At 35.7% G+C, this 22503-nt stretch overlaps 1 protein-coding gene across 1 annotated transcript; it reads left to right on the top strand.

Annotated features, from left to right (window-relative positions):
* The first annotated feature begins 15203 nt into the window (after positions 1 to 15203).
* On the top strand, positions 15204 to 19377 carry LOC128861684 (uncharacterized). Its single transcript, XM_054099986.1, has one exon. It carries the CDS (start codon positions 15525 to 15527, stop codon positions 16638 to 16640), a length of 1116 nt encoding a protein of 371 aa, XP_053955961.1. The 5' UTR covers positions 15204 to 15524; the 3' UTR covers positions 16641 to 19377.
* The last annotated feature ends 3126 nt before the right edge of the window (positions 19378 to 22503 follow it).

The raw sequence follows: 22503 nt of genomic DNA, 5'->3' as shown, positions 1-22503 counted from the left end.
ATGTAACACCTATTCTTGAATGGTTTCGCGTCGCTCCTCAGCCTAAATACGGCAATTTGGTTATTGATGTAGCCATTAAGCCAAAAATGGACCTCATCGCTGAAAAAAATGCTGGTCCCAAAATGCAGATTTTCAACGAGTTTTTCAAGAGCCCAACGACTGAGAGATCGTTGCAAGATCGGTCGGTTTCAAATCTTAGACGAGCTATTTTTTATATGCTTTCAAACCGAGACCTTTGCGTAAAATCGCCTAAGTAAAACCTTAAGATAGGCCTAGTTGTTGAAATCGGCGCCGAATCAAATCTTCCGAGTCTTCATCAAAAACTATCATTCATAGCCGGAATATTATCTTCACTTCGGGTCGTATGTGCTCAAGTAGGTCGAGTAGCATCCAGTAATACAAAATCATTCTCAATTTTCTGATGGTTGGCCGAACAGTGCGTTCGGTAGGACGGTTATGTGCACCATAAGTTGGTCTGAGCGCGCGATGAACTCTTTTCACAGAGCGTTGATTTTCGTAATAAAAGGATATTGTTTGTAAATATGGTTGAAGCGTAAGTCATTCTATCATGAAATATCAATAAATACTGAAAAAACTATGTATTAGCTTGACAGCAGTTACGCGTGATCTGTCAAAGAAACCCTATTGGAAAAAGAACCTCCAATCTAATCACACTTTGTATATATATTTTTAAGTTTTGGCATAATAACTACAATTTGAATTATAAAGCCAATCCAGAAGTTTTTTTTTCATAACCTTAAAATAACATACTCTAGCATTCCTTCAGCCTTATTTTCCAATTATAAACGTATGAATTCTGCCAATGAAGCGTCTAACCTCTTCACCAATTAGTGATCTGGTGTCCTCCGCCTGTTAGTGATTTGGAGTTTGAGTATGATGTGAATTCGTCTGTTGGCATTGGCTCTATCTTGTTATTTTCGGATGATGTTATTAAAGGTATTGCCAAATTAAGAACTCCGCACAAACATAATATATGTTGATGGTCTTTCGGCTGTGCTGCTTAAAAATTGTGTTACACTTTCCTATCCGCTCCAGTTGATCTTCAACAAATCATTATAAACAGGTAATTTTATTGTGTGAGTGGAAATTGACTTATGTTACACTAATTTTTAAAAATGAAAACACAAATTATGTGAATAATTATATACCTATGTATTATCAGGCTTTCGATTATCTCTAAGTTGTATGAATGCATTGTAAAAAAAAGATTTTTTTTTCCCATTCAAATTTAGCTGTTTTCTCACAATAGCCTATATAGACGATGCCGGTAATCGTGATTAACGACTTAATTCGGAATCATCACAGGAATTAAGTACAACTAATGCGGATTGACAACTAGGCTTGTTGAGTCCAATTAAGTATTCTATTAAAATAAATCCTTTGTTCTCATTCGAACATGCATAGAACTTACCGCTTTTGTCAAATATGTTTTTATAATAAGCACCTAAAAGGTTTTTCAAATCTTGCTATTTGTAATAAGTTTGTATGAAAATAGGTAGGTTGATTGAAAATAAATATGTATATAAGGGAAAATTTTGGAAAATAAAGGTTGCAGATAAAATACACGATGGAGAGAAAAATGAGATGGCGCCTTTCGTGGTTCCGTTACTTTGCTCTCAGCGAACTTGACAATGAGTGACGTGATTTTAGCACCAATATGGCCAGATTAATATTTTCGTAACTTGATTTAGAATTTTTTTGTTAGTTAGTCTGCGAGTTTTAGTTATTTCTTTATGAAATTTTTGTAATATGTTCTAATTAAAATGTAATGTTTATACTTTTGTAAAATATACATTTTTTAAAAATTAGTTCAATAATTCACTTAGTTTTATTTAACTTTACTTTTTTTTCAGATCTGGTCACATTGCCCATGATTGCGGTTATTGTTGATGTTTATGAATATTCGTTTCTTTTTTTAAATGTGCGTTAATTAACCAAACGTTTTAGTGAATATTTACGCAAAAATAAGATAATTCGTGAAAGTGTATAAGTGAAAAATGGAATGTGCAGTGAAAATTGTGATAGTAAGAACCTTAATAAAGCGTGTGATATAAGCTTTTTTATATTTCTTATCACCCAATATGACATTTCTCGCTTTATTTACGTTTTTAATTTCCAACTTTTTCTTCTTCTTCTCCTTTCAGCAGTCAAATCTATGTCCCGCTATTGCAGTGTTGCCTAGCTTTGGATATAAAAACGCATTTAAAGAAAATAAAATACCAATTTTTTATTGAATTACTTGAAAAACTTTGTATGCGTGATAAATTGTCTTTAAAATGTGCGTTTTGTTTTAAATAAAAGTGTTATCGAAATGTACATTTTAATTTATGAGTTTTTTTGGTAAAAGAAACTCTTTTATTAAGGGGTTACATGGGTTTTATGGCTTCAAGAATGTTATCATAAATTTTCAAGTCGATCCGAATAATAGTTTCGGAGATACATCCTTCGGAATGTGTGCGCTCCAAGCCACTTTTATTGTTACTCAAAACTTTAAACGCGTTTTTCTCGAAAACTACTCAACTGATCTTGATGAAATTTTACACAAGTGTTCGAAATACAATTTACTCGTGCTTGAACGAAAGATTTTTTTTTTCAATTACAACTATTTAAAAAAAACAAAATGTCAAGCAAATTTGACAGAAATTTTCATTTTTTTGCAAAAATGTCTGCCAAAATTCCTATTTTTAATTTATTTTTCTTTCCTTCGTTCAAGCACGAGTTTATGGTCTTAACTAAAGCACTTATTTTTGTTTTTTCATTTTTGATGAGCCTGTTAGGAGTTATGCTGACAACGCGACCGCACCTTTTTTTCGAGGGGTCACCGGAAATGACGTCACAATGTCAGAATTTATTCTTTAAATATGTATCTTTAAAACAGAAAAAAGTTTGAATTAAGTAAATAGTTTTTTACATAGAAAAAAAAATATTGAGAGTAGGCCTTTTTTTACCCGACGAAACCCATGTAACCCCTTAAGGGAATGACTTATTTGCTGTATTTCAGGTTATGTATATTAACAAAATAAAGTACTCTTTTTGTAAAAATGTCGTTATGGTTTTTTCAGTATTTTCTGGTATTTTGTTGCTTATTTTTACTGTGAACACCTCTTGATGCCCTATGTCCCACTAAGGAATGACCATCGGACGAAACGACTACATCTCTATGGTTTTAATTCGCATTCAGTAAATTCAAACGCTTTTAAAAGGTTTTGAAGGTTAAGAAGAGTTAAGAAAAGAAAATTTAATATTCTGACATAACCTCAAAAGGAAAAAAAATTAAACTTTCACTTTCAAACACTAAATTTTATAAGAATCAACAAATTTTTATTAGCACTAAAATCTTCTCAGAGTGGCCTTTTTTAACCTTCCTTTGATTAATAATAAATTTTTTTTAACTTACAGTTTCGGTAGCCTTAAATTAAAAACAAAAAGAAACAAACACCAAATTTTAAAATTGTTGCATTTTGAGTATAAAAAAGCACTAAATTTATTGTGAAGAGCAAATGGTTGGCAACACTGCACTACTTAGCAAACGTGACGTCACGCACTCTCTGATGGGAGCAATTTTCTTTCTATCATTCTTGGGTAAAATGTAATTTGAAACATTTTCAAAGATCTTATATTTTGAAAACTCATTTCGATTCCCGCATCATCATTTATTGGTCCTTCGAGCCGGATACTGTCACTCCGCTTGCCAATTGCATATACCCATTCGCTTGTGCACACACATACGTACATACGCATAGCAATCGGCGTAACCAATTATGGAAAAAAATGACGTTCTGGTGTTAAAAGTGTGCAACTACAAATTTAAATAAAATCTCTATTCTTATACAACGTGTAATTGGTGCATTAAATCGTGTGTACATTTGTGCAGCCGTTCCTGCAATTTACATCGCGAAATTCTAAAAGTCCGCCGTGACTTTCCTTTTAACAGAGGACATAACTGTTACATTAAAATTAAAGAAAAAGTCAATTTCCGTTAAAACGCACGATTCCGCTCTCAATGCCATTAATGAAATATATGACTGGACCAATAAATGGCATATTAAATTAAATGAAAGCAAGTCTGTGCATACAAATTTCACCCAAAACAAAATCAAATATGTTCCAATATATTTAAATGGTAGACAGGTTCCATACTCAAATACTGCAAAGTATCTGGGCATGACTCTAGACGCCAAGCTAAGATGGAAATCCCATGTAAAGAAAAAGAAAGAAGAAATGGAATTAAAATACAGAAATATGTATTGGCTTATGGCAAAGGAATCAGCACTATCCACCAATAATAAAATGATTGTGTACAAACAAATTCTGAAGCCTGTATGGTCCTACGGCGCACAGTTATGGGGTTGCTCCAGCCAAAGTAACATTCAATCTATACAAAGGCTCCAAAACAAAATTATTAAATGTGCAGTCGGTGCTCCGTGGTATATCCGTAGCTCCGATCTTGAACGCGACCTAAATATTGACTCGGTGGTAGACACGATAAAAAAGATAGCAAAAGCCCATGATGAAAGGTTAAAAAACCACGTCAATACGGAGGCCACTATTCTCGCTAATCCAGCTAATTGGAGAAGAAGACTGAAACGCAGAAAGCCCAAAGACTTAATGTACTAACCACACCTTAGCGTTAACTGTTGTATATACCTTATTTTCTAAATTCTAAACAAATTGCTCGTTAGTTAATAAAATTTTTTCTTTGTAACTAGTCGCAATGTAAAATAATAAAAACAAAAAAAAAAAAATGCCATTAAACGGAATACTACAAAAATTATTGATGAGGCATTCACTATGGATGCAGAAAATATTACGACTTACCTCCAGTTATTGAGTGAACAAGGCTTAATTCTCATCATTTAAGCGGGTTAGGGGAATTTTCGTTGCCGAAAAATTACAGTAGATTTTAATATTGTGAATTAAAATTAATCAAACTTTTTTAAAAAGAAGAACAAGAAAACCTACATAGATGCAATGCTAATTTGCACTAACGTGTTCGCAATTGCATTAATTGTTTTCGGAGTAGTTTGAAGATTTGTAGGTAAATTTTTTTTTTAATAAGTAATTATTTCTTATTACCTCGTATTTGTTGCCTGCGGTCCATCTTTCACTGACAAAACTATCCAATAAATAATTCAGCTGTTCACTAATTCGCGTAATAGCCGCCTGTCACACTATAATTTTAATCAGATTAACTGCCCCGGTGATCTAGATTAACGCCTACGTCTGTCAATGCTATAAAACGATTAGTCCGGCAGAGAAAAGTTCACCAAAGAGGCACCAAAAGTTGTTCCTTCCATCGTAGGCGCTTTCATCATTTGCGCTTATGGTAATTTTTGTTTACACTGGCAAATGAGCAAAAATAATATATGTTTTCTGACCTCGCTAAATATAAAAAGTTTCTACAATGCAGCGTTTTAAATCATGATTCTAGATTCGCTGCTTTCAATCCATTTACTACCGGGCAGTACAAAAAATTCCCCACCTTAGTAAATAGTGTAACAGTTTAGGATTTGTTTCCGAAAGAAAAGTATTTATATTAATATAAAGGGTCCCTCATAAATAAAGTATCTGTATCATCTTTGACATTTATCCATTCGCAAAATTCGTGTTTTTTTTTTGTAGAAATAATCGTGCAATTCAAAGGTTGGTAAACTGATTTCAAGAAACTGATTCTGTCTAAAAAAAGACTGGCAGACCAAAAACTGGGTGTGTTGTTGAAAAACCTTCAACAAAGATATCTCGACGTTCTCAACAATTAGGCAATTATGAGTCGAATGTTTGACAGATTTTATCTGTGTTTAGACGAGTTCATGGTGGACATTTAAATGATGTAACTTTTCACATAATATGTATGTACATATGTTAATGGCATAGGTGGGCACTTTGCAGTAACAGTAAGAATGCAGTAAATATAATATTTTACTGATATTGCAATTTAATTTTCATTATCAGTAAACTTTTACTGATTACTGAAAAAAATTTGCAGTAAAAATATTTTTTTACTGATTACTGAAAAAAATTGCAGTACAAATATTTTTTACTGATTACTGAAAAAAATTGCAGTAAAAATACTATTAATATAATTTGATTTGCTATTAGCTATTAGCCTTTCTTAACACAAGCATTTCAAAATTTGCATCGCTGAGTTTTTGCCTTCTGGACCGATTTACAATTCCAGCGAATGAAAACAACCGTTCTACAGGTGCAGATGACGGTAATGGGGTATTATATTAAAAAAAAAAATCTTCGTCCAATTCTTTTGTTTGGATTGTACGACAGTTACAGTTATGGGGTTGTTATTTTGTTATTTAGGAAAATAAGAGAAACCAAAAAAAAGAAAGAATTATTGAGTACATAAATGATTGAATTTCGTGATGAGAGTGTATTACATTTTGACTTCCTATAAACAGTAAATATTATACTGATAATGCAAATCAAATTATATTATCAGTAATTTTACTGCAATTTTTTTCAGTAATCAGTAAAAAAATATTTTTACTGCAATTTTTTTCAGTAATCAGTAAACAAATATTTTTACTGTAATTTTTTTCAGTAATCAGTAAAAAAATATTTTTACTGCAATTTTTTTCAGTAATCAGTAAAAAAATATTTTTACTGCAATTTTTTTTCAGTAATCAGTAAAAAAATATTTTTACTGCAATTTCTTTCAGTAATCAGTAAAAGTTTACTGGTAATGCAAATCAAACTTCATTATCAGTAAAATTTTACTGATTACTGCTATTTGTAATGCAGTAAATTTATAATACAGTGTGCCCACCTATGGTTAATGGCCGCTTTTTGAATAAAAGTAGTAAAACTTGAAATAATCTAAATTTTTACATGTTTTACAATATTTTAAATCAAAGCTAGCGTCTAGTACATATGCAAGTAGATATATGTGCTCACTAATCGTTAAATAAAGCACATTAAATACATTCTACTTTGATGGTTTGCACATCGGATGTCCCTGAATAAGCCATTTGATAATCGTAAGCAGTTTTCTTTCAGCTGAATGCGCAACAAAACCCGCAACAAAACCATAAATCACTTGCTCACCAACATTACCTTTTCACCACTAACACCACTAATTCTTCCGCTTTGGCTATTAACACTTGAACAGCTTTGATTCTTTGCAGTTACCTTTTTATTCTTTCCGTATATCTAGTTAATTGCTACACCACTTGTCAGCTACACATCCATGTTAATGTATCAGTGTGGGTACAACGAGCAAACAGACAAAAATATTAATCTCATTTAAGGGCAACAAATTGATTTATCCTTATCTACTTTCATGTTGTACATATTTATATATTATATTTTTTTTATATTAATGCTTTTAATAGTATTTGCTATTATATTGACGTCTTTCTTTGTTGATATGCCGTCGTCGCGACACGATGGCGTTGATACTACTACAATAGCTTGCCGCCGATGTAGACACTTTGATAGAGTAAAGGTGAGTTGTGAGTATGTAGAGGTGTCCTTTCTTTGGCGATACCATTATTACAGACATTTAATAAATTCAATTGCACCAAACGTATCAAACAAATATCAACACCAAATTGTTTTCAGTTCCAACAGTTCCTCAAAGTGGTGATTATGCTTTGTAAAAAGAAATAAGGAACTAGCATTAACACTGATAGCAATGGCAGCCTTGAAATCCAACGGAGAATCTCTCTTGTCAACAAGTCCTACTTTGGACTAAGTTGGCAATTGAGTAGTAAAGTCCTAACGTATGGCGCAGAACATCCGATGAGGCGTCACTTGGAGTGTTCGAGAGAAATGTTAAGCGGAAAATTGTTTGACCTTTTGCACGTTGGCAACGGCGCTATGTCTATGTCGTCGTAAAGCTCATACAACGACATAGACATAGCGCAGCGAATAAAGATTCAGCGGATACCTTGGCTGGGCATGTCGTCCGAATGCATACAAACTTTGAAAGTATTCGATGTTGGTATTCGATTCTGGTTGTAGCAGAGGAAGAGGAAGACCTCCTCTGCGTTGGAAAGATCAGGTGGAGAAGGACTTGGCTTCATTTACACGAAAAAGAAACAACTGGCGCGCTTTGTTCAACTCGACTAATATTGCGTAAGCGGTTAACGCGCCAATTAGAAGGAAGAAGGATAATAGAGCCTTGAGTACCGCCTGACTGTAGCTCAGAAAGTCAATTCGCTGATTCCGAAAATGTCTGTCTATGCTTATCTCTGCACATAGACATATGTGTTTTCGCTTCGAAGATGCTTGGAAAACTGCCCGTCGGCACAGAACGCTTCGTTCTGGGGCCAAATATTCCAATGCTTATGCCTTATGGTGTCTTCGAGCCATCTTCAATTGGAGAACTACAAATTAATTCAAAAAAGGAAGAGACATGCCGCTATATCGTCGCTATATGCGCAATATATGTATATCATATTTTCTTAAGTGCGGCTGATCATTCATTCATAAGGCTCGCCGTGAATTGTAAGCATCATGCGGGAAGCAAACGCAAAAAACACGAATAATACGCTGACACTGTCCGATCTGCAGAATTTATTCAACAAGTGCAAGCAACCATTGTCGAGGACCCTTCCAAATCCATGAGCATCATTGCGAAGGAGTTTAATGTTTCTTGGGATCCTATCCGTCGAGTTAGCCATGAAGATCTCCTACATAGATGCTACGTTGACACAGAAGACAACTTATGTCGGAGCAAATACGAGGACAGAGAGTTGTCCGATCAGACCACCTTCTAAACAAAATGAAATACCCTGAAGCGCCTGAGATGTTACGGTTTTTTTTCTGATGAAAAAAAAATTTACCAAGACCAAAAGATCAACCGCAAAAATGGCCGGAATGACAGATGGCTATGTTGTAATTCTAAAGAGTTTCCTGTTGTCATGCACACGAGGTTCCCAACTACTTTAGTGGTTTAAGAAATTGATTTTAGCAAAGGGCATATCAGGCCACAACATTTCGGCCGCCGTAGCCGAATGGCTTGGTGCGTGACTTCCATTCGGAATTCACATTCGGTGAAACACCAAAATTAAGAAAAACATTTTTCTAATAGCGTTCGCCCCTCGGCAGTCAATGGCAAACCTCCGAGTGTATTTCTGCCATGAAAATATCTGCCGCTCGGAGTCGGCTTGAAACTGTAGGTCCCTCCATTTGTGTAACAACATCAAGACGCACACCACAAATAGGAGGAGGCGCTCGGCCAAACACCCAAAAAGGGTGTACCCACCAATTATACATATATATACATATATATAACACTACTACTACGTATGGGATGTAGTTGATCATTAGACCAGTAAGCATCTTGAGAAAACCATTTTTTCTATGAAGGCTCAGATTAATATCGTAATTATAAAAATGAATAAGGAGCATTTGATTCGAGCATGCAATCGTTTCCAGACCCGGATCAAGGAGTTTATTGCAGCAAATGAAAATGATTTTGTAGATATACTTTTATGTATTTTTATATGTTTAGTAAACGTAGTACATAAAATTCGTGGCTTCAGTGAATTTCGTTCAAAACAAAAGCTAATTAGTTTTACTCTCAAGTTGTCCTCAAGTACCGCACCCAACCTGTATATAATTGTGTGTGCGCCTCTTTCCATCTATATTCTGTAATGGTTTTAAAAATATCCTTTAAGTAAACGAAGCTATGAAAGTAGGCTCTCTATAATTTACATTTTTGAGATTAGAAAGGGCAATTTTGCTACTTACTCACTACGGTTGTGGCGCATTCACGAAATAAATGATTTTTTTATAAAGGGGGGTTAAGTTTCAAGGGTCGGTGTTGATTTTGAATCAAATACAATTTTTTAGAAAATTATTGTCATTTCTCTTTATTATGATAACACTGGTATGGCTCAATTATGTGTAGAACAAAATATCGGCCAAATGGCTCGGTCCAAATTTTCGATAACGCTGAGGCATAATTGGGGTTCTATGCCGTTAATGTGCCGAATTGTCTCATCCTTTAGCTCTTGCATTGTTGCTGGCTTGTCAACGTACACGTTTTCTTTCAAATAACCCCAAAGAAAGAAGTCCAACGGTGTCGTTGGCGTTTAGGTGTGGTTCACATTCAACATCGGCCCTTGAAATTTAGTCACCCTTTGCTTAAAAACATCTGCATGCGATGCATACATTTCAAAATTTAGGGCGTTTTATTAATACAACTTATCTGTAAGTAGATCTCCTAACTATGCGCTTGTGAATATTCAACAGTTGTTCGTGTGTATGTACAAATGTAAAAGCAAGAGCGATTAGAATATTACATAAAGTTGTAAACGATCCTGTAATCCCCTAATGACTGCGTTTGGCTATTTTTAGCATCGCAAATGGATACAAAAATAACGCGCACACCTACCTTTGCATGGATTAGGTAAATACCGGCTTAAATTTCCTTGGTTGAAGCAAATGTACGCACATTAAAGGCATGGATAGAAACACAATACATGTACATATACGAGTAAGCATATAAAAGGTACATACATACTTTCTTTGTTATAGGTAAAGTGTTTTCTTTGCTTTTACATCGTGCTGGTCATTAAAATACAAGCATAGCTACCACAGACACAATGATTGCTTTGAATTTTTTAGTGCACTTCAATTTCTTTCGCAGAAGCTGCGAAAGGATAATGACGCCTATGAGAGCTTAGAAATCTGAAGTGCAATGCAAAAGTATGAGAATGAATAAGAAATATGCAGAGAGAGATAGAGAAAGAGAGCGAGATAGAGATAGAGGGAGAGAGAGAGAGAGAGGTACAGAAAAAGAAAACTTTTGGAGTAACAAGTAAAAGCTAAAACGCTTTGAAGAGCGAAATATTACAAAAATAAGAGGTATGTCTCAAAACAGGAGGTCAAGACGACTGGAACGCTTTTAAAAATCATAAAATTCGTTAAATTGTTTTTAGAAAGTATAAAAAATATATTTTAGTACAAAAAAATGCGAATTACTTAAACAAAAATGTATATACATACATCTTTCTCAAATTATGAAGATTTTGTTTTTTGCAGTCTTCCCTTCGATTCAGTGTAACACCAAACGGCGGATATAGTCCGGGAGCCAGTGGTCATTTTGACCTCAACATCTCATGCCGACTGATTTTAATACTAAAGGCAGACGCCATCCAATGGATGACGAAACCAACCGTCAGCTGGTCAAGTAGCGTCAGTAGCGGTGGGTACGTGCGTGGGATGCTGCGAAACGTGTCGAAAAAAATTTTTAACAACTCATTTAATACCGGCTGAAATTTTTTTTGTGTATTGTTGAGATTTAGTGGAATAAAAAAAATAGTCAGCTGCGCCGTAGAGAGGGGAAAATACGTCAGCTGATCAGGCGAACTTGTAAAAAAAATGTACTTTATGCCGCTTGATACTTTTTTACATAATTTTGGAGACATATGAATATATAATGATGGTCAGCTGCGTTTATAGCGGTGGGAAGACCGTCAGCCGAAGCATTGAAAATTCCGCGCGCCGCCGAGATGTATGAACGCAATGATACATTCTTACTTCGGTCTTCCCACGGTCTTCCCACCGCTATAGGTAAAAGCAGCTGGCCATCATTATTATATATTCATATGTCTCCAAAATTATGTAAAAAAGTATCAAGCGGCATAAAGTAGTTTTACTTTTCAATTTTTTTTACAAGTTCACCTGTTCAGCTGACGTGTTTTCCCCCCTCTACCGTGCAGCTGACTATTTTTTTTTTATTCTACTAAATGTCAACATTGCATGAAAAAAAATTTCAGCCAGTATTAAATGAGTTGGTAGAAATTTTTTTTCGACACATTTCGTACCCTCCCACAATCACACCCACCGCGGGTGCGCCAGCTGACGTTCACTTTCGTTGTTCATGAAAGCTAAATCAGAAGTATAGTCAAGAATTAAACGGTATAAAAACACAGTCCAAAATCGACCCCGGGCTCCCGGACTAATAGTTGTATTAGATTTTTCCAATATTACCTGATAGATTTGAACAGGCCAAACTAAAGATCCAATATTGTTAAAACCGTGAACATATCTTCGACACGAGTATACCAAAATAATAATCGAAAGTCGAATGCACGTAGCCCGCGGAATTTCAAAATTCACCTTTTTTTTACCAGACCTCGTATTAGATGAACATTTTTTTCTGCTTTAACAAAAACAAATTTAGGAAAAAGTTATTAATTAAGGTTAGGTTAGATTATACTGGCTAACCGGAGCCACGCAGAGACCATTTTGATGACCACAACGATGCCAGATCAGAGTCCTGTTGCTGTTGTAATGGTTAAGTATTCCTGCTGAAATATTCGTAATTAGCGACTGGCGGCGTTTTACTACCACTGTTCTCGTGTGATGATGTCTTTTTGTTTTAGGTCAGATCCATTTCGTTAGATCCAATTATAACAGCCAACTTTTTAACTCTACGTCTGAGATTTCATTGATTTGCTGTAAGAAGGGTTTGCCAAACGAGCGAAGTCTTGCGCTATCTATACCTGGACATTCGCATAGATAGTGGAAGAGACTTTCTTGCACCCCTACCCCTTCACAGCTTCTGCAGATGGGAAAGAAGGGGAGGTTAAGTGTCTGGCTGCGTGATCCCCTACGTTTCAGTGGCCTGTAAGGGTTGCAGTTATACATGAAATGTTTGGGATCCTAATGAGAGAATCCTAACAGGTAATTCGTCCTCTAGATGTTGTACGACGGCCATGTTTTTCTTGTACTACACGTATTTACCTGCTTCCGCCTTCTTTCGGCTATTGTGTTAAAAGGGAGTCGTATCCTAACGAGTCCTATTTTAACGAAAAGATGTATAGCTCAAAATCCGTGTACTGTTCGGGAATTTCAGGAGTCGCTCAAACTCCAGTTTAGCGATACATTCTAGTCTTTCAAAACTGAGAGCACACAGGTAGCATATGTAGTCTAGTTTTCGAGTGAACCGGACTGCAACATAGAAAATGCTCCAGGGTTCCTCTTGTGTCCAGCTCATAACATTTCCTGCAGGCATCATTAAAAGTTAGATTTCGCTTGTAATCATCCCTCTATCGAACGATATAATTGATTTAGTATACCTGTCTTCATAGGCGTGCTTATTAGGTTGGTTAGAGAAAATGTTAATTTCAATTCCAGCTTTTAATGGTATCACGGAAAATTCATTGTAATTATTGCCTGCCCTTAGCAAGGGGTTCAGAATGCGAGATAAAATATTGAAGAAGAGAAATACCAAAAAAAAAAAACAAAAAAATGTGTTATACAGGGCCGTCGAGGTAAATCCGGAAAACATTTTGAAAGCTATGGAGCAGTAGCGTTAAGTCTAAAACCGCTGATAAAGGGACATATTTTTAGTGTATTGTTTCCTGAGTGACATTGGAGTGCCGGAGTAAGTGCTGGTGAAATGATGAGTCGAGAGCAGGACAGAAGAGCTGCGATACTATAATCACTTCGCGCCGGAAAAAGCCCTAAAGAGATAATTGAGTGGTTTGACTACAAAAAAACCCAACCCTGGATGGACCGCGTGGCTGCTGGAAGAGAATATATGTTTCAGCAGGACTCCTCACCTGCTCACAAGCCAAAGAACACTCAGGCTTGGCCTCTGAACAACCTACCCTACCACTGGTCACCAGATTTTTGGCCACCTTCTAGCCCAGACTGCAATCCTCTTGATTATTACGTGTGGGGCACAGTTGAAGCAAAAGTTAACGCGAAGCCTCAAAACACTATGGACGCTCTGAAGACAACCATCGAAAAAGTGATGACCACAATAGGCAAAGAGGAGGTAGCTCGCGCATGTGGGCGCTTCAGGTCCCGGCTGGAGCAGGTAATTGCACGAGATGGAGGTTACATTGAATAGTTTTCAACTATGATATGTGTACTCACATTATACAAAGTTAAGTGCAAATAAAATTATTTTTGAGTAAATATCCAATTGTTTTTAAGTTCAACATTCCGGATTTACATCGACGGCCCTGTATAAAATGTACTCGTATTCTATGTTTGATTCGTGATATGATTCTGATTTCGCATTTTAAACCCTTAACATTATACAAACCATATTCAGAAATCGTGCTTGCGATCAACGCATCAGGTTGACTACGCATTAAAAAGTATGAGACCGAAATATAAAACATCATAAAATTTGAAAAAAAACATGTCGTAATTTTATTATCACCCAATTTCAATATTATCAATTAATCACATTATACAATTGCTAATTTTGAACTTTCAACCTTGTGCTGTAACCTTTTTGATAGAAATTTCGACACTAAAGCTAACAAATTGCAAATGAAAATACGGAGAAAAAAGCAAATTACACCTTGTATGGATTCGCCTTGAGAAATATGAAAAGCCCACTGCTGGACACACTAATAAAACGAAACAAAATGGAGCCAGACTAAGTAAATGTGAAATATAACTCGATTTCAAGTGTTCTTTTTGCAAGTCGGATGCAAAAGAATACAGCTATTAATACATTTTTTCCTCAAATGGCGTGATACAAAAGAAGGCAATTGCTTCCGATTAATTAATTTTGTTTTTCACCAAAAAGTCGCTAAGACCGTAAACTAGTATGACTATAGATGTACTCCTTTGAGCGTCTTGAGTTTAAAACGAATATACTCGTATGCCGATTATGTACTTTCTTTAAAAGCAGCAATACAACCCGCATATGCATATAAGTCTAGTAGAATCCCACTCATATGAAGCTATACAATTTCTTGTGAGTTCAACTATGGCACTACTGCGATAGATCATGAAAGAACTTGGAGTATTTGCGTTTTAACCAACACCACTTGAGTTTGTTCTTTTTTTGCTTAAATTTGTAAATCAATGAAAGTTTACGTCAGTACTGCCATTGCTGAGTTAGCCGAGCTGGACTGTACTTTTTCAACTCGTGGACATATGTACCTATATTTGCGTATTATCATCCAGCGCTTAACTGCACCTAACATTTATTTATATTTTTTTGCTTATTGGCAGCTCTGTCTAAAAAAGCATTTACTATTCATATTTGAAGCACAGCAATAAGAAATATTTCTCACACGTATACTACAATCCTGCGCGGCTTAAGCGGAGAACCGAAGAGCGACCTGAATTCATTTCTTTGCAGATGCTTTGCAGACTTGCAACGCATGCCAGCCTAATCTATATAAAGAAGCCGCATACCGAAAACAATGTCATACGCTGCAGGAAAGCACCAGTGTTTACACAAAAAGCGAAGCCGGCTAAACGCGCTAGACAATAACAAGGAATACAAATATACGCTAAAAAATCGGAATAAATGAAAAATATAAATAAAAAAATTTGTTTTAAACCATCAAATTGAAATAAATTTTCTAAGAAAGCATGAAAACGCAAAATAAACTATTATAAAAAGCATACCACAGCAGTTAAAAAAATTATAAAAAAAACTTCACTTAACTGAAATTTGTATAGTGTCAAAATATTTACTATTGTCGTGCCTCCTACGTTTTTCAATAACACAAAAACTAAAATTCGTTTACATAAATCGAGTTCAGTGCACCCCGCAAGCGATGGGCACTTTGCACGTCTGCTTCGCCGATCTGCCGCATTATAAAAGTGCCACTTCAGCCATAGCAGCGTCATCGTTAACCACCCTAAGTCAAACCGGAGCACTGGCTGAACTAAGTGCAGCCATGGACACCGCTAACTGCACTACAACAATGACACAGCAAACTGAACTCAGCAAGGATATGCCGCCATGCAGCATATCACCTGGAGCCAACAGTGCACACAGTACTTCGCCAACTCCACGCTACGAGCGCAACATGAGCTTCTTTCACCAACTCAGCCGCCGCTTTGGCCTGCTACGCTCCAGCGATGACCCAGTTTTCAGCGCTGCCGAAGATGACTCGACCGATTCGTGTTCCTCGACTACAGGTGCAATAATGTCGATGCAACGCTCAATCGGTGTATCTGCGACGTCATCGTTATGTGCGCCAAACGGCGAAAATACTGTAAGCAGCAGTCGCAACAATAACCATGAAACACACTTGCAAACAAGTACCGCTTGCATGAAGGACAGCCAAGGCTCGAGCAGTGAACATATTTCGTGCGCTTCCAGCGAGACGAGCAGCACAGTCGATATGGAGGAACCACAAGAACAGCAGACACAGTCACCAACAGCTCCTGCCAAATTGTCAACATTGAAGGAACGACCCCTCAGTGCACGAGCGAACTTATCACGTTTTCATCGCCGTTCCACATCTTCCATACGACGCGCATTCGAAAGTTTCTCACTATCAACACGTTCATTATCATGCAGCGGAGCTACTTCGAATATCACGCCCCTAGCCGCAGAGCACACACAATGCACCACCACCAACAACAGTAATACAACTATCAAATCGGCACTCAAATATAATTCTAATATTGAGTTAAATAGAAAATCGCAAACGGGAGGTGGTGGCTGCAATACGTCATATTCCGCTTCAAGTTTACATTTTTCGTCAGCATCAAGCAAAACTACAGCGTCGACAACATCAAAGTCATCGAAAGGCAAAACGAAGCCACCACCGCAACGTATACTGCGCCAGCCCATCTCCTATACGTATCTGAAGGGCATATCCGGCCTACCGACGCAGCGAGTGCCTCGCAGCGCTGTCTGCTGTCAGTATGCAAGGCGTTGATATTCCCGGCATTGGCTTTCAGCAGCGTCGAATAAAACTAGATACCAATAAAGTGTTCATATAAGATACTCGTAAAACATAAATGTATGAGACCGAAATAGAAGGCGTTTTTGCCTATACGATTATTACAAGCATATATTGTACGACTAGTAGACTGTTCGAGAGTTCTTTGTTGTTGGTTTGCATTGAAATGACGTACTCATATAATCCATTGTAGAAGGTTTTTGAATGTATGTACGATATACTTGCAAGTACATACACGGGATCTATTATGCGCATCATAATTGAAAGAGACAAGCAAATTAATCATCAAGTGTATTGTAAATCCAGCTATTTATAAGTTTCGCATTAGATAAGCACCAAACGAAAACTCACGCATACACACGGGCGCATACGCAGGCACATCTATAGAATTTATATTTTTAAATTGCATTGAAAGCGACAGTACTTGTAAATATATACACAGATAAGCACATATTTTTTTTTTTTTTATTTAATCCCTTATTCAGCTAAACGACTAAACGAGCAAAATTCTTACTGACTATTGGAAAAAGCCTTAATAATTTTTTTAATTAATCATATTATAGCTTCCGGCCTGCTCCGCAAGTCAGGGAGGGGTCCAAATAAGGATAGCATTTAACTCAGATAGTACTCTAGCCAAAGGAGCAACATAATTGACATAATTGCATCAAAACATCTGTGATAAATATCATTTTCATATCGGATAGCACTTAAGGGTGGAAGCTGGTCTAGAGCGCAAAAAATGGGCATATTTTATGAATTTATTTTGACTCAACAAAGGAATCAATCGAAAATCTGTGAAATAGGTTTAATAATATAGCTTTCATGGTACAAATACAAAATTTTTCGTCTGAATTAATTTCAAAATGGCCGCTGTCCAGCAGTTCTCCTAAGGCGCCTTTTTTTCTAGTGGGTCCATTGCCGAAGACGTAAACTCCTTAATTTTTGTCCTGGATCAAAAAATCAAATTTTTTTAGTTTCTATATAACAACAGAAAGAGACGTACGTAAGATTTTTTCGATATTTTGTTTTTTCGCGAAATGGTGCACGTTTGAACAAAAAGTTACAATTTTCACTATAAAGAACGACATAAAATTGTTGATTAAAAAAAAACTATGTAATATAAATAAAAAATCCTACGTACGTCTCCGGAGAAAGGTATTTCGAATGTATTGTCAAAATTTCGTAAGAATCGGTAAAGATTTGTTCGAGTTATGTCTTCGGCCAGTTTAAAAAAAGTGATTTCGAGAAAAACGCGTTTAAAGTTGTAAGTAGCGTTCGGGGCATACCTGCGAGGCACTGCCGTCGAATGAAAAATTTGGGCATTTAGACATTTTTGCTGGCATCCCTCATTTGGTATATTATTTCTAAGACCCTAAAGCACCTTTTAAGACAAAAAAAAATTTTTCGATTTTTTCAAAATTCTAGACCAGCTTCCCCCCTTAACAGCACCGCCATGTTTCAATATGGTGTTGCAAATTTCAAAATACTTTCAATTTATGAAATTTTTTTTTCAAATTTGTACATATAATATCTTTCGATTTACTCGTGAATTCAGAAAAAGCGCATAATTTTATTTAAAATCTATTTATATGTACACATAATTAAGTTCTATGTTCACATAATTCCTGAGCGGCTTTGCTTGGTGGGCGATTACCATTTGGAAGTGCACAGGTACGAAATTCCGTGCATAAAACACCAATTGATAGAAAACGTTCTTTCTAATAGCGGTCGCCCCTCCACAGATAATGGTACACCTCCAAGTGTATCTTTACCATGAAAAAGCTCCTCATAAAAAATACAAACCATCTGTCGTTCGTAGGCGGCATACAAATGTAGGTCCCTCTACTCGAGGAATAGATTAAGACACACACCACAAATACCCAGGCCGGTTAAACACTCAGAAAAGATGTCTACCATGTATGTATATGTCTTTATGTATATATGTAAACGTAAGAAATTATCTTCGATACTTATATGTATGTGTATGTATTAAAATTGGGTGTTAATTTCTCAGTGGAAAAATTTGAGTAAACAATCTAGTTATGTATGATAATTGGCTTCCTTGTGCTTGCATTTATTCATCCTATTTAGATGTGAACAGCTGTGTATATATAAGTTGTTAACTGTAAATATTCGGTTTCACGTCGCAAACAAATTTGTATCTTAATGAAAATAAAATAATAATAAGAATATTTCACTTAAAAAATAAATAAATTAATAAATAAATTTTTACACTATTAAGGAAATACTTTTTGCAAATTTTTTTGTGCCACTTTATCAACTCAATACTTAATTAATTAATTCCAACAAACTAGACAATTTACGCGAAACTTAAACACACACCCATTAATACAGTCTTAACGAAGTGAATAAAGCACACGACAATACTAAGAAATAAATAATAAATAGCGAAAAAAACATTTACAGATTGCTACATATATACATACATACGGTATATGTATGCTTCATTATCTAAACGGAAATACTTATAAAGGCTAAAAATAAAAGTTATGTAATGATAAAAATACTAAAAAAACGCTAATTAGATAAACAAATCTTTACGACTTTATACAATAACAACAATGATATTGCAATAAAGCAACTGGTGCGGAATATACCAAAAGTAGCGAACCGTGACACACACATTCTTATTTACATAGCCATAGCATAAAATATGCCACGCGAAATATCAAATGTGTGAAAAACCTACACTTGCAAGAATCAATAAAATTTTACTTAGTTATTCTATCAATTATGCACGTGAAACCTTTGTCGAAGATGTCTGAGAGACTCGTCTACACGACTATTACATAGTAACACATCGTCGTAAGTAAAAATATTTCCAAGTACACAACAATTTTTACATATTTATTTATTTTAAAATCTGTTATACTTACACATAAGTATTTGAAGGTGATGGTAAGTTAAAAGCAGCAAATAATTTCAAATTCGATTCATCGATATGTAATATGAAAACTAAGCAAAGGAACTGTATACACCACTCAAAAAAGATTGGTGGCACTTAATTTGTTATGTTCTCGCCCAAAAAATGGATAAATGGATAAATGCACCTGGAGGCAGCTCAGAAAACGCTTGGTCAGCCAATGTCTGATCATCCTTCGGAGGTTTCATATAATTTAACATAACCAAAGTAAAATGACGTCTTAACAGTCAAACCAAAATTCGGCAAATTAATTCAAGTTATTACTTGGTTGGCTGGTTGGTTTAAGTGATGATTCGTCCAGAACCCAACTAGCGTTTCTGCACCAGTTTATTGCCACACAGCCTCGTCACCAACTTGTTTAAGGGGTTATACGCAGTTATGAAGCAAATAAAAGACGGGTTGTCAAGGATTTATCCTGAAGAAACTTCAGAATATTTTAATTTGAAAATTTTTGGCGGTTATAAAAGCATCCTTCAAGAACGTAACAAAATTTTGTATTTATCAAAATGTTGATTATAGGGCGCGCTGCAGGCGATTTCTGGAACCTCTTTTAAAAAAAGACGATTTACGGTGTACATCGTAACTCAGGATTGGATTATCTGAAATCAAAAAACCAAACAAATTTTGTTAATATATTAGATTATCTAGTAATTAATCGTTCGGCTAATCAAAATAGTGAATTTTCACAAAATGGCAGCTTTTAAAAGAAATGATTTCGATTTTTACGTTAAAATTTGGCCGTAAATTGATTATAAAATGGAAAATAAGTATCAGATTTACAAAAGGAACGATTAATTACTAGAAAATGTATCTTTAAAGATTGAGTTAAAACGGTTGACCGATCAAACAAGCCATTTTCGAGATATCGTGTACACCGACTTGAAAAATGTCGTTTTGAAAAAAACACGTTTAAAGTTTCAATACCTACCTTAAAACGTGCGTATACTTTTGAATATATGTACTTTACAAAAATGCAATAAAAAAAAATCGATTTTTTTGAAAGTCATAACTGCGTATAACCCCTTAACGGTTATTAACTGGATGACTATATCTAGTCTGTGCGCTTCGGGAACCTTATTGTTGTTGACATCTAAGCCAGACAGTTGTTCAAGACTCTCGAAGGGTTAACATTCTGTCTTCCATAGGGCAGGGTATTCACAGAGGAAATGGAGGATAGTTTCCTTTTTCTCCAGTTCATCAATGTTGACGATTGCTTGTGGCTGTAGGTGGGCCTTAAAGTTCTGCTCATTTGGCATGTCGTCTGGTTTCTCCATCTACAACCCGTGACTCGCAGCTATTTTGGGGAAATGTTATGCTTGACCGCACCTCAGGGTGTGAATACCGATTCTGTACGTATGTCGCTCATGACAGATCCCCCTCTAGCCAGTTCGTCTGCTTTTTCGTTACCTTCAATGTCCCTGAACTCTGATTAACGTAACTTTAGAGTTTTCACTCAAGGTGGTAAGGCTACTTCTGCTTTATTCCACCAGTTTAGAGGTTATTGCAGCTGAATCCAATGCCAGAAATGCAGCTTGGCTATCCGAAAGAATAGCGATATTGTCATTAAAAGAAAAATCTAAGATTAGTAGCCTACTCCATTCCTTCTTAAATGGAATGAGAGTGGCAAGGTAGGTAGGTAGGTTGGGTGGTTGTCGTAGCGATACTCTTAGACCTTTCGCAGATCCATTGTGATACCAGTGGAGCTTAACCTTACCCTACGGGTTCCTTTTCAAACCATCCGGTAGCTTTAATAAACGAGCAGAGCTTCGTTAGTTTTAGATGGACTATGTCCGCCACATCGGTTAAAAATGCTGTATCAAGAGTGCGCAGCCTGCTTTCCGGCAATCAGGTAATAAATGGTTTTTCAATTAAGGCGGGTCGTAAATAGTATTCACAAAGCCTTTGAGCAGAAGAAGTATTGCACGGCCGCATTTCTCGACATATCTCACGCCTTCGACGGCATATGTTCAAAATAAAACTCACCCTACCCATTAATAATGATACTCAATGACCGGGTTAATTCCACTAAAAATTTGCACTTATTTATGAATTTTTTTTGAAAAGATGATTCATGTAAATTTATTTATCCAATTAGTATACTGTAAACTCATATTTCAAAAATATTTTCAAAAATTTTCTCCAATATTCTTAAGCTATGAAACCAGTCCTATCCTAAACTACAAGACACATAAATTTTACAATAATTATACGAACTGGAACTATTTTCGTGAAATTATGGAGCAAAGCCTTAACATAAAAGTCCCCCTAAAGAGCAAAAAAGAAATAGACTCCGCAATCGCATACTTCAATGACAGTATAGTGTATGCAACAACAACTTCCACACCTATAAACAAGATGAGTAACAACAAACACAAATTACCCCATAAAATCTTGGAAAAAATCATAGAAAAACGAAAACTAAGGCAACAATGGCAATCTACACGCTCACCAGATATCAAAAAAAGACTGAATATAGCAGCAAAAGAAATTAAAGATATATTAAAAGTGGACAAGGACGAAAAATTTGAAAAATATATCGCATCAGTGGGAGCTACTAGAACTACAAACTATACACTATGGAAGGCCTGCAAAAAAATCGAAAACGCAGTTATGCACCAACCCTTTCTAAGGACAAGTACAAATTCTTGGGCGAAAACACCAAAAGAAAAAGCAAAAATACTCGCTGATCATTTTAAAAAAACATTTACAAATCAACATAACAACCAAGCCATTGACAATTTTGAATTTCATACCCACCTAACAAATAACATAAATATACCAATCAAGAAAATAACTTCAAAAGAAATTCGTATAGCAATTGAGACAAAAATTGACGTAAATAAATCCCCAGGATATGACGGAATCACAGGAAGGATTCTAAAGGAGTTACCTGAC

Source organism: Anastrepha ludens, chromosome 4, assembly GCF_028408465.1.
Source record: "Anastrepha ludens isolate Willacy chromosome 4, idAnaLude1.1, whole genome shotgun sequence".
NCBI classification, from domain to species: domain Eukaryota; kingdom Metazoa; phylum Arthropoda; class Insecta; order Diptera; family Tephritidae; genus Anastrepha; species Anastrepha ludens.
This window is presented reverse-complemented; position numbering and strand designations above follow the sequence as displayed.

Excerpts from the sequence above, each read along its gene's own strand:
- LOC128861684 (XM_054099986.1), top strand. The coding sequence starts at position 15,525 with ATGGGCACTTTGCACGTCTGCTTCGCCGATCTGCCGCATTATAAAAGT.